The 13,851-nt window shown below is 47.4% G+C and overlaps 1 protein-coding gene across 4 annotated transcripts in view; it reads right to left on the minus strand.

Annotated features, from left to right (window-relative positions):
* LOC117360684 (serine/threonine-protein kinase PAK 3) overlaps positions 1-13,851 on the minus strand; it is a 174,780-nt gene that overhangs the window by 18,547 nt on the left and 142,382 nt on the right. For all 4 annotated transcript variants that reach the window (XM_033944878.1, XM_033944876.1, XM_033944877.1 and 1 more), the window contains 2 exons: positions 13,424-13,541; positions 5,616-5,715 (listed from right to left, as the gene is read on the minus strand). In XM_033944878.1, the coding sequence (XP_033800769.1) occupies positions 5,616-5,715; positions 13,424-13,541 (218 nt within the window). The remainder of the gene's footprint in view (positions 1-5,615; positions 5,716-13,423; positions 13,542-13,851) is intronic.

A 13,851-nucleotide genomic window follows, 5' to 3' on the forward strand; every position in this document is an offset into this window, starting at 1 on the left:
TTAGGCGATATTTACTGGCTCTGTGGAGACCTCCGGCTCCGTGTTAAACTACTCAGCCAGTAGATAGGCCAGTGCACTTTAGCTATACATAGATGAGATAGGGGTCCCAGATGAATTCAAGGCCCGAGACCAGGTTAAGGCTAGGTTTGAGTCCCTTATTACTATCAATAAGAATGTTGAACTTAAACGTAATTCTGGTTTATCTAATCCTTGGGATCTGTATTTTATTTGGATGCAGGGGTGGGTGAAAGACCTTCTTATTGTTATAATCTTTATTATTATCTGCACTCTTGTTGCTTATGTAATTTTTAGACTGTTCCTGCGCTGTTTGACTCATATTACAGCCCCTAAAACTCCTCCTCAAGAGACATATCTAGAATATCTCTCCCTCCACGCTCATGCTGTGCATTTATGACGTCATTTTCATGACGTAAGAGGGGATTGAAAGGACACATTTTAATGGATAAGTTTTCTGTCTCTGTCCATGCTGGAAGTAATCAAATGTAGAATGTTGGGTGTTTACTCTCTTAATGGTTTGGGAAGAGGTCATTTAATTTATGTTAACGAAGTTAGCTCTCAGACAATGAAGGCTCGACCCCCCACTGCTATGTACCGGTTGAGATAGATAAAGGAAGCTTTTTACACCTTTTAGCTTTAAACAATGAAGTACATATCCTGCTCCTTTGCGATTACTTCTTTGAAGCCTATGTATCCTGTCACCAGATATGGTCTGTACGTCATCTGCTAATACCACTGAAAGATATATAAATGAATGCAGATTGATATTAAAACAGGCAAAATCTCTTTAGAAAACTGTCTACCTATCTGTCAAGACTCAAGGTGAGCAAAGCCATGGGACCAGACAAATTGCACCCACGAGTGCTCAGGGAGCTGTGCGATGTCCTGGCGGAACCGTTAACCATGCTCTTCAATCTCTCCCTAAGTACGGGGAGAGTCCCCCTGGACTGGAAAACAGCTAACGTCGTTCCTCTGCACAAAAAGGGTTGCAGAGCGGAGGCTGCGAATTACAGACCAGTGAGTCTCACATCAATAGTGTGTAAACTCATGGAAACATTACTTAAATGTAAATTAGATACGATTTTGGATGAGGGGAATCTAAGGGATCCTAGTCAACATGGATTCATTAGGGGTAGGTCATGCCAATCCAATCTTATCAGCTTCTTTGATTGGGTAACAGGAAACTCGGGAGAGTCTCTGGACATAGTGTACTTGGATTTCAGTAAGGCTTTCGACAGCGTCCCACACCGTAGACTATTAAACAAGATGAAATCGATGGGATTAGGTGAGACACTAATTGCATGGGTCAATGACTGGCTGAGTGGAAGACGTCAGAGGGTGGTGGTCAACGGCACCCTCTCTGAGACATCGGAGGTGACCAGCGGAGTGCCACAGGGCTTGGTCCTGGGTCCACTCCTTTTTAACATATTCATAAGGGACTTGACCCAAGGGCTTCAGGGTAAAGTAACTCTATTCGCTGATGACGCCAAACTATGTAATATAGTAAGTGAAAGCAATCTGCAGGATAGTATGACGCAGGATCTGCTTACGCTGGAAAACTGGTCCTCGACATGGCAGCTGGGCTTCAACGCTAAGAAATGTAAGGTTATGCATCTCGGTAGCAGAAATCCTTGCAAACCTTACACCTTAAATGGAGAAACACTAGCTAGGACTTCAGAAGAAAGAGACTTGGGAGTAATCATCAGTGCAGACATGAAGGCCGCCAAACAAGTAGAGAAGGCCTCATCCAAAGCAAGGCAACTTATGGGATGTATCAACAGAAGCTTCGTTAGCCGCAAATCTGAAGTCATAATGCCACTGTACAGAACCATGGTGAGACCTCATCTGGAGTACTGTGTGCAATTCTGGAGGCCACATTACCGTAAAGACGTGCTTAGAGTTGAGTCGGTTCAGCGGATGGCCACTAGGATGATCTCGGGGCTCAAGGATCTCTCGTACGAAGAAAGACTAAACAAATTGCAGCTCTACACTCTAGAGGAGCGCAGGGAGAGGGGGGACATGATTGAGACATTTAAATACATCTCGGGACGTGTCGAGGTGGAAGAAGACATCTTCTTTCTCAAGGGACCCTCGGTCACAAGGGGGCATCCGTTCAAACTCAGAGGAGGGAAATTCGATAGTGACATAAGGAAGTATTTCTTCACAGAAAGGGTTGTAGATCACTGGAACAAGCTTCCAGAGCAGGTGATCAAGGCCACCAGCGTTATTGACTTTAAGAATAAATGGGATGCCCTAGTAGGATCCTTACGAGGGTTGAGTTAAGGAACTAGGTCATTAGTACTCAGACTTAATGGGGTGGGTCAGTAGAGTGGGCAGACTTGATGGGCTTTAGCCCTTTTCTGCCGTCATGTTTCTATGTTTATCTTTCTTTCTAAGGGGAATTGCCTCCAGATGACAGAGTGTTTTGCAGGGCAGTTTCGGGACCAAGAAACGGATCCTGTTCGTTTCAGCTTCTCCAATGTGTCAAAACAAGTAGCCAGCCAAGATGGAATTCGTCCAACGGGACTCCGTTTCGGGGATAAAAAACCCCTTCTTCAGGAACCGGCCAGGCAATGACTGTAAAGTTTTCAACACCGGCCCCAGTTAATAATGCAGAGTGGAAAATGGCGCTAACCCGAGAGGGAACGCCTCCTGAAATTTAAGTGCAGCAAAGTTGGGCGTCTGACGTCCTAGTATCACATGATGCTCGACCCGGGAAAATCAAAGTGTTTCCGCCACAAAACTCCAAAACGTAGAAAAATATTTTGCGGCGGGGGAGATTATCATTGTGTCTAAAGTTAGGCACAAGAATTCAGACTTCGGCTAGTATTCTATAACAGCATTTCCACATGGAACTGACGTTGTAGAATTTTTTAAAGCTTAGCGTGCATCTTCACGGTGCCTAATCTTGGACAACTTTTACTGTTCCCCCCTAGTGTGCACTGTTGATCAACAGAGTACATTACTGACAACATGACCCTGAAAAAAAAAAAAGAAATTAAGAAATTAAAAATCCAAAGATTTAAAAAAATCCTACAACCAAGGGAAACTAAATTAAACAAATCGGCGATTGTCATTCTTAGCCAGAGAGGCAAGACTTTGTATCTAGAGTAACACCAAAAGAGAAAGACCCCGAACGAAGTATGCAAGTCAAGCTGCAGAAAGCAGACGGAATCCTGGCTTCCTCAGTCTAAAGACAGAAGTGGTCCTTAACTGAAAAGCAGACTCCCAGCCAAAATGACTGGAAAGGCCTATCAGAAGGATTGCCAGCAGGGCCGTTTAGCTAGGCCTCACATAGAAAAGGGGCCTCCATTTGGAAAAAAATGTTTAATATATATAATTTTTTTTAACTGAACACAAAGGGCCCCTTTCACAAAGCCGGGTAGCAAAGCTGCCATAGTAAATGCACTAAAGCCCATAGAAATTGATTGGGCTTCGGTGCATTTACCGCGGCAGCATCACTAACACAGAAGGGGCCCAAAATTAATTTGGCTACTGGATTTTATTTTATAAACAAATCTGCACACTTTTGCAGCTAAAAAAAATCTGCCTCAATGGCTTCTATCTCTGGTTGTTGGGTTGTTTTTTTTATGAGTTCCTGGACTCTGGGGCTTTCTGAAAATTTCCCTCTTTCAATGTAACTATAAGTTTGTGTGTCATGGAACAAAGTACGAGTATGTATGTTTAACTGCACAAGGTAGACCTGCCTGGGGGTGGGGGTGGCATTTAAGACAGGAGTTGAAAGGGAAACATAGATTGTGAGTTTACATTTAAGCTATTTCAAAGCAGAAATACCAGAAAAGGTAATAATAAGTAACCGAGAGGCTAACCCATCAAACTTGAGAGAACAATAAGTGGTTATAAATTGTTAAGTGAATCCTCAGTGTGAGGTTGTAAGCTCTAAAGAGAGAATTTAATTTAATTTAATTCTTATACCACTCCATTGCTCCGGATGTAAACCAGCATATAAATCATAACAATTTCAGCAACACTTGTGTGTATAAGTGAACCACGTGATTTAAATAAACAATTAGTGAACCAAAGTGAATTCAAATAATATTGGGAATAATTGTATCTCTCATATGTCAATTTCAACCAAAGTTCAATGAATAAGCCCCCTGTTTACTAGCCAGAACAAAAACTACAGCGTTATACCAAAAAGCAGACTTAGCTTGCAGGTGTAGTCCTTTTGCTGATATGCTGGGCATGTCAAAATTTATATAATGTGATCGTCTCCCTTCTGCTTTCGAATGCTCTTACTTCGGTTCAACCAATCTTAGTTTCCGGGCACTGTTGCCCCTTCTTCAGGAACCATAAGCAATACAAACAAAAAACCACAAAGACTCCGAGACTTCCACCACAGTGGCATAGTAAGGGTAGGAGGCGCCCAGGGCGGTGACCCCCCCCCCCTTGTGCCTGCCTCTCCACATCCCCACTCCCCATTCCACACTTGTGTTCTCTCTCCCCATACCTCTTAATCTTCGCTAGTGTGAGTGGCTTCTGTAGCATGCTCCTCGCATCAGCATTGGATTTCCTTCTGACAACATTTCCTGGCCCCATGACCCAGAAGTGATTCAGAGGGGAACCAGGTTGGCGCGAGCAACAGGCTGAAACTGCTTGCGCTAGCGAAGATAATACAGAGGTATAGGGTGGCGGGGAGGGATGGCATGGTGTGGTAGGGCGGGACGTAGAGGTGCCAGCGCCCCCACCAACATGGCACCTGGGGCAGTCTGTACCCCCCGCGTCCCCCTTATTACGCCACTGTTCCACCATGACACGTTGCTGGCTTCCAAGCAACGGGTCATGGTGGAAGTCTCGGCATCTTTATGTTTTTTTTGTTTATATTACTCATGGTTCCTGAGGAAGAGGAAACAGTGCCCTAAAACTAAGCTTGGCTGAACTGAAGTTAGAGCGTTCGAGAGCAGAAGGGAGACGATCACATTATATAAATCTTGACATGCCAGCATATCAGCAAAAGGACTACACCCGCAAGCTAAGTCTGCTTTTTGTTATAACGTCGTAGATTTTTCACATTCTGGCTAGTAAACAGGAGGCTTACTTATTGAATTTTGGTTTGAATTGACAATACATATATTATTTGAATTCACTTTGGTTCACTAACTGTTTATTTAAATCACATGGTTCACTTATACATACAAGCGTGAATCCGATGATGGTGTGTGGCTGAAATCTATTCATGATTTCTATGCCAGTTTACAACCAGAGCAATAGAGTGGTCTCCTGTAGGGGATTTTCTCTTTAGAGCTCAGAACCTCACACTGAGGTTCACTTAACAATTTATAACCACTTATTATTCTATCAAGTACAATGGGTTAGCCCCTCAGTTACTGATTATTACCTTTTCTGGTATTCTTTAAGAATCAAAGCAGAAATAGGCATGGTATATGTACGTGTACATCCACCTACACAATTTAATAATTTTCTGCATGTCAAGCATGCATTATACGATGAAACTGCTTTATGAAATTAAGTCTAGAAATAGCTACTTCCCCATATAAATCACCATCTGAAAATTGCTTCCCTTACAGCAGTACAACAAAAGCACTCAATGGCCTTCTAGTCAGGAATATACCTACTCAGTTTGACAGATCCATCCATGCCTAGGAGAATGTTATCACTTTTGATATCCCTGTGGATCACCTGGTTTGAATGCAAGAAATCTAAGGCTTGGAGGCACTGGCAGAAACAAGGGGAAAAAAGAGTGATAAATGGCTCAGTGGTGGCTAATAAAATCACATTAAATAGATTCATTTACTGTAGGGCTATTAAAAACTGCAGAATACTATAGAATGTTGACACATAGAACAAACAGCTGCTCTGATTCTCATTTAAAACCTTTTAAATTTTTATACCCTTTTCTTTTGCACGGATTATTTCTGAATCTGTATTCAAGACATATATTTGATGCTTAATTATTTAATTAAATTTAATAAATAAAACACTTTTTAAAAAGCTTTTTTTAATTTAAGGTACAGTGTAGTTAAACTAGGCTTCAGCCCATGAGATCTCATATGCGAAGCAGAGGAGGACCTGACTAATGCTTGCATGGGAAACTATAAAGCACACCAGATGCTGCAGGAAGCAGTGTTACTGACTCTATTGAGGGGTAGGGTGGGAATGATTTAAGTGTCCTTTTGAATGCACTGTATGCCTCACTGAGTTCCAAAGCTCTCGTGATATATAGACAAATTCTATAAAGTTTGCCTAAAGTTAGTCACCTGGATCCAGCGCATTCAGCATAGATTCTGTATCAGCAATTGTGCATGCAACTGCCTTTATAGAATACTTGTGGGGGGGTCACGTGATGATGCTGAGCTGAGCGGCGGCTCCTGGCTCGAGCTCCGACCCTCTCGCGCCCTAATCTCTGCTATTTAAAGCCTTTTCGCCCTGCTCTTCTGAGTTTTGCCGGCGCACATAGAGCGGACAGCAGTGGGGAGCTAACGGCTGCTTCGGTGGCTTTCTGCACCGGTTGCCAGGCGAGTTATGCCTGTGAAGACCCCGCGGCCGACTCGAGCCCACCGCGTGCACGGAGCACCTAAGATGACGGCCGGAACTGTGACCCCGCCGAGAGTGCTACTTCAAGAAGACGCGGTCCAGGAGCTGACCCGCACCATATCGGCAGCGATTGATGAGCGGCTTACTAAGCTCCAGGCAACTGTGGAGGATGTGCGAGATTGCCTGGAGCGACATGGGCAGCGCCTCCAGAACGCGGAGTCTCGCATCGCCACCCAAGAGGACCGCTCTGGAGTGCTGGAAACGCAGGTCCGGGACCTGCAGGCTCAATGTGTGACTCTCCATGAGCGACTGGAGGACCAAGAGAACCGCGGCCGCCGCAATAATATTCGCCTGGTGGGCCTGGCAGAAAATATACGTGACGCTGAACTGCGCGAGCTTGTGGAAAGGTGGCTGCCTGGCGCTGTGGGTTTTACCCCGGAAGGATCCCGCACCTTGGTAGAGAGGGTGCATCGCCTGGGTCAGCGCCGCGAGGGCGAAGGCAGACCTCGACCTGTCATTGCCAGGTATTTGAACTTTGCTGACAAGGCCCAGGTCATGGCGCTGTATAGGAAAAAGGGCACGTTGGAACGGGAGGGTGCTAAGATCCTACTCTTCAATGATTATTCCGCCGAGGTGGCTTCTCGTCGGCGCGCCCTGGCACCTCACTGCACCGAGCTTCGCAACAGGGGCCTCCGTTTCGTGGTGCAATACCCTGCGCGGGTCCGGGTCTTTGAGGCCGGGGGACCAAAGATCTACGAAGATGCGGAGGCGCTGCAGGCTTTCATCAGATCTCTGGCACCCATACCTCCGGGCCCTTAATCAGTTCATCAGCTACTCAGCTTGGTTTTGTTTCCCTTTGACGTTCTTCTGACTCTGTGTTTGCGGATGTTGATGACTGCACCAGGGGTCGGTTGGTACTGAGCTCTAGCCATGTGCCTCCCTTTTGGGGGGGCACTGCAGCCTCCCATGGCATCCTCCTCTGTCCAGTTCTGAGCAGCCCTGCTGGATGCTGTTGGAGGATACTGCCACCATGATGCACTGGCTGCTACCTCAGTTTGGCATTTGCCCTGGCTGTGCATAGCCAGATCCTTGGACTGGTCTGCTATATCTCTCTTTTGCCTGCAGAGATTCCGGATACTGGACCTTGGGTATTTGAGATATCAATCTATGCCCCTTGTTTCCTGTTGTGTTTTGGTCTCTTTTGTTGCCCTTGGAATTGTTCCCGGGGGAGGTTTGCTACTGTGGGTGGGGTGTTTTTCTGAGGCTGTATGGGTCTCTTTGCGCGAGGGGGTTGGGGGGGGGCTTTTTGATACATGTTTTTAGAATGGGGATGGGGTTGGTCTGGGTGTTGGGTGGGTAAGAGGGGGGGTAGCGAGAGGGAGAGCGGGAGGGGTAGTGACTGTATAGTATGGTGGGTTCTGATTGTGTGGGGTATGCTTGGGTGTGTTTGTTGGTGTGATCGGCATAGAGGGTGGGGAGGCGGGGTTGGGTGGGGGGGCAGGGTTCCTCCAGTTCAGTGGGGTGTGTGGGGTTACATTGCCGGTGCTTGGGGGTTTAGCTGGGAGACCCTCGGGGACCTTGGGAGGACAAGTTGGGACGCTGCGTTAGTGCTCAGTTCTTCCCATGGCTATGGCTGACTTGATGTGTCTTACGCTGAACGTGGCGGGCATCAACTCGCCAGTTAAGCGTACGAAGGTTCTGGCGTTCTTGAAGAAGGAAAAGGTCTCTTTGGCTTTCCTACAGGAGACTCATCTCACGGCATGCGAACATCAGAAACTGCAGCGTGACTGGGTGGGAGAAGTAGCAGCGTCCTCTTATTCATCTCGACAACGGGGGGTGGCTATACTCATACATAAAGCGGTGATGTCGATCACACAGAGAGTTATCAGGGACCCTCAGGGCCGCTTCGTCATCTGGGTGGGGACTTTGCATGATAGACCTGTAGTACTCTGTAATGTTTATGCTCCTAATGTCTACACTCCCTCCTTCTTCTCTACTTTAGGGGCCCAATTACTAGCATTGCCAAATTATGAACTTCTGGTGGGCGGGGATTTCAACATCACTAGCGACCCTTCCATTGACTGTAAGCCCCCGAGACCAGTGGCGGCGGACAATGAGCGTCGGGGGGTGAACCTCCTGATGGGAGAGCTGGATCTACAGGATGTGTGGAGGGTGTATCATCCTGGGGAGGTGGATTTTACCTTTTTCTCAGGGGTCCACCACTGTCATTCTCGACTGGACTATTTCTTAATCCCCTCTCGTTCTATCGGGCGGGTAGTGCGCACCCACATACTGGACGTCCCTTTTAGCGATCACGATGCTGTGACTGTGACTCTCAAGTGGGGAGGTGGATCTCTGAATGACCGTATTTGGCGTCTCAATCCATCCCTGTATCTTGACGAGGAATTTCACACCTACCTAATCGAGGAGTGGTCTAAGTACAAGCTAACGAATGAAGGGTCCGAGGTCTCGGATACCATATTCTGGGAAGCGGCAAAGGCTTATCTCCGCGGCTGCATAATAGCCTATTCTATTCGCAAGCGCAGGCTTAGGGATGCGGAACTCACGTCATTGGCAAAACAGATGAGGGAATGCCGATTGTATCTTCTGAGGCATAGCTCCGAGGAAGCTCGACAGTCATATCTCCGGCTGCGCAAACAAATTGATGCTCTCCTTTCTGAGCGGGCTTTAACTCATATTGATGTGTACAAGTTTCAACTTTATAGGTGGGGTAATCGAGCGGGGAAGCTCTTGGCCAATCTGGTTCGCCCGCACCGGCGCGCTGCTTGCATCTCCCATATTCGGGACTCCTCGAATGTGTCGCACCGGACGGAGGCGGCTATTCAGACCCAATTCGTACGCTTTTATAGTGATCTCTATAGCGCGGGCGCTTATGATATAGAGCGACGTGATAATTTCTTTCGCGACCTGAACCTCCCTACCGCATCTGAGGTACACCGAAACTTACTCAATGCTCCTATTACTTGCCAAGAGATTTCCGCGGCCATTGGTCATCTGAAGCTTGCTAAGGCTGCAGGACCGGATGGTATGGGACCCGAGTTCTATAAGATCTTACAACATCATGTGGGCCCTGCTCTCTGCGCTATGTTTGGGGATATGCAGGCCTCGGATAGACTTCTCCCGGAGCAGAACCACGCCCATGTTGTGGTGCTTCCTAAACCGGGCAAGGACCCCACCGCGGTGGGCTCGTATAGACCCATATCCCTGCTCAATCAGGATATGAAACTCCTCATGGCTATCTTGGCTAAGCGTCTGGCTCAGGTTGTCCCCTTGCTTGTACATCCTAACCAGGTGGGCTTTGTGCCCGGTCGTTTCTCTTCGGCTAACATCCTTAAGGCGTTGGTGGCTTTGCGGGAGGGCAGGGGTCGATCGGGGGACGACTTGCTGGCCAGTCTGGACGCTGAAAAAGCCTTCGATAAGGTTGTTTGGCCTTACCTCTTCTGGGTCCTCAGCCGTTTTGGCATCACAGGCTCTTTTCTTGATTGGGTGGTCCGTTTGTATACGGCCCCTACCGCGCAGCTCCTCATTAACCGACAACGTACGGCCTCTTTCCCTTTGCGAAGGGGCACCCGGCAGGGGTGTCCCTTATCACCGCTGCTGTTTATACTTTCGCTTGAACCGCTGGCGGCTAAGATACGTGATGCCCCGGGTGTGGAGGGCATCCGGGTGGGGCGGAGGTCTGCAAGATTACCATGTTTGCGGATGACATGCTGCTTTTTCTCAGCAATGCCCGGGATTCTATCCCTCGCATCACTTCCTTTATTGACTCTTTCGGTGCTTTCTCTGGACTGTGCATCAATTTCAGCAAGTCTGAGGCGCTCCCGGTTACTGCGCCATGTGCATCGCGAGCTTTGCCTTCCTTCCCTTTGCGCTGGGCGACGGGGGAGCTCAAATACCTTGGGATTTTTCTTAGCGCTGACTGGGCCGCGGTTTATCGCAGTAACATCGTCAATCGCCTTGCCCAACTACGGGATGCTTGCCATCGATGGGGTGAGCTCCCTTTGTCGCTCTTTGGTCGTATTGCCTTAGTGAAAATGGTCCTGTTGCCTAAGATTCTCTACCCTTTACAGATGATTCCCTTGTGGGTGCGAGCGTCCGAAGAAAGAGCCTACAGGTCCTTTGTTGGCTCCTTTATCTGGCGAAACCGGAGGGCCCGCGTGGGGTTTTGGAGACTTACGCAGAGTAGAGCCCGGGGTGGGTTAGCGCTCCCGGATATTCGGTTATATAATGTCGCGGCCCTGATGCGATGGGTGCATGAACTCTACACGATGGGTTCGCGCTTTGCTCCCCTGAGATTGTTCGACTCCTGGGTGGCGCCGCACTGCGCGCTGGCTTGTCTTGACGTCCCTGGGTGGCGGCGCCCCAGGCTGGGCTGTAATTCTCTTTGGCTGGATCCGCTGCGGCGCGCGCTGCTCTGGTGGCGGCGTCAGATAGGGGGAGGACCGCGGGACAACTGGGCTTTTCATTTTGTTCGGGGGAATCCTGAGTTCCAACCGGGTGTGGGTGCGGCACGTGGCCTGGAGGCCAGTTTTGGACCTGGCTTCTGCCTGGGACATATTGCAGCATTGACTCCCGAGAATGGGGTGTTCCCCTCTCTTGCTGACCTCCGCCGTCACTGGGCTCTCCCTGACATGCCTTTCTTTGCTTATTTGCAATTACGCCACTTTTACGAGACCTACCGAAAGGGCGCCCCTACTGGCGGCGGTCTCTTGAAGGTTGATCACATCTTTTTCTCTCTCCCCGCCTCTATGAATTCCCTCTCTACTTGGTATAGGATGGCACGGGAGGAACGGCCGGACCCCCGACTCCTTCATTTGGCTTCTCAGTGGACGGAGGAGCTCGGGGAGCAGGTCGGGGTTGAGATGTTGGTAGCATGCTTTGCCAGCATCCCTCGTGGGGTGCGCAATGTTTCCCTACAGGAGATACAGTTTAAACTCCTACATCGCACATACTTCACTGGGGTACGGGGCAAGAGGGCGGGCCTGTGGGATTCTGACCTTTGTGTTAAATGTCACCGTATGCGTGGCACCCTTATTCATATGATACTAGAATGCCCGCAGCTAGCAGCTTACTGGACTGGGGTGTTGGAATTTCTGACTCGGGTTGTGCAGTTGCCTTTTCAGTGGTCCTATACACTTATTCTCTTGGGGTGTGAGGGAGAGGTGTTAGACCAGGGCCTTAGTCTAGAGCACTGGCGATTTCTCTACATTGCTTTGCTGGTGGCCAAACGTGGGGTGCTCCGTCTCTGGATGGCTGATGATGCGCCTGAGGTACTAGTATGGAAGCGCTCTATGCTTGAGGTGGCCCGCTGGGAGCAACGTGTTCACTCGGAACCGTTGTCGGCGTCCCAGCGCCTGTACCGCTCTCTATGGGATGCTACTATGTTGGAAATTGGCTCTTTGTGAATGCCTATGTGTTTCACCCACACTCACTCACTCTCTATGGACTGGGGGGGCTGGGGGGGGGGAGGGGTTGTCTGGCTTTTCGTTTCCTTGGATGGTTGATAGTATGTGTGGATGTCTGTTGGTATGGTTGGGGCGTGAATGGAGACTGGAAGGGTTGGTATGCCTGAATAGGTTGGGTTTCTGGGGTTCTTTCTCTGTGTTTCACTTGGGGATTCTGTTATATTGAAAATGTTGATTTGTACTGCTCAGCTTATCCGCATTATGTGCCTTTTGCTTATGCGGGCTGTGATGGGGTAGTGCCTTGCCTGGCCCTGGATGGGGTCTGGAGGGGATGGCTATCCCTCCTCCTCTGAGGGGGTGCTCTCATGGTTGTTTTGCTTGAGGTTTTGCCCGATATCGGTCCTGACTGTAATGCAATGTTATTCTTGGCTGTGCAGTGCTTTTCTGTTCAATAAAAATTATTTCAAACAAAAAAAAAAAGAATACTTGCAGTTATGTGCCTAACTTTAGACATGAACACTTATGCCAGACAAATGGCTGCTGTAAATGCTTGTGTCTAACTGTATTCAGTTAGATGCATAACTGCAAGAATTCTATAACTTGTGTACACAAGTGCTGGGCGCATCCCTACTACTAATACTTATCATATATATAGTGCTGAAAGGCGTAAGCAGCACTGTACATTTTGACATTTACAGATGGTCCCTGCTCGGAAGAGCTTACAATCCAACTTGGACAGACAAGACATGACATAGAGGGTAAGGGATGCAGAGCCCAAGGTGAGAGTAGTTAGGAGTCGAAAGCACTCTCAAAGAAGTGGGCTTTTAAACGGGCCTTGAACACTGACCTGACCTGTCCAATTCAATTGTTGCTCTGCCCAAAACACTTTCCAAGAATGGCTAGGCATAGCCCATATAGAATATGCTCAGTTTCTGGTGTGCATACTTTACCACGCATATATGATTATGCAGTTTTATAAAAGCCCTCTTCCATATAAAAAATGAGCTTTAAATACAGAAAATCCCTTATAAAATTACTATCATTACAATCATTATTACAAGGATTCAGGGTGATACTTGTAATAAAGTATAAAAAATATAGCATTTTATAATAAAAGCACTTAAATTTTTAGGTGTTGGTGCTGCAGTATCTTACTAAAACTAAACAAGAAGAAAAGGCATGCAAAGGCACGCACTCTTCATTCTTCTTCCAGTCCGCACAACCAAACCTGAATATAGCATCACTCTTAAACTGTAAGATATATCAGAAGAAATACTTATCAACTTATAAAATGATGGATCTTCCTGATAGAAAATAGTGATTAGTTTCCAAATAGGATGTGGTGAAATGGCCAGATCTCATGCCTGTTTCCTTACTTTAGCAGGATGCAGAGAAAATACATAAGGATGAGTGTTAATATTCTAGAAGATATTTAGTATCCCAGCATGCACTGTGCCCCTTACCTCTCTGCAGACAGCTGCTATCTGTCCCTCATCCATACAGGTCTCTGTCACAACATCCGTCAAGGAGCCTCCAGCCAAGTATTCCATAACTACCCAAAGTTCATCACCTACTAGATAACTGAAAAAAAACAATACAAATATATTAGCGTATGTAATTTGACCATTTCTCTCTCTAGGATCTAACCTAATAATCATCTTCCTAGACCACTGCTGCAACAAATCAGATTAACCTAGTTGGGATTTGATTCTGCTGCGCCAAGCTTTTGTTGACCCACAACCGGGTCAGAACCTACGTTTTTAAGCTAATAACCAACAGAGATCCAAAAGATGGCACATCCAGAAATATGGATTGAACATATCACATTTTAATTTAATAATTCTGTTCCGAAGCATTGCTATCATAAATATTCCCTTTTAATTCTCATTTA

The sequence above is a fragment of the Geotrypetes seraphini genome, chromosome 5, assembly GCF_902459505.1.
Source record: "Geotrypetes seraphini chromosome 5, aGeoSer1.1, whole genome shotgun sequence".
NCBI classification, from domain to species: Eukaryota; Metazoa; Chordata; class Amphibia; order Gymnophiona; family Dermophiidae; genus Geotrypetes; species Geotrypetes seraphini.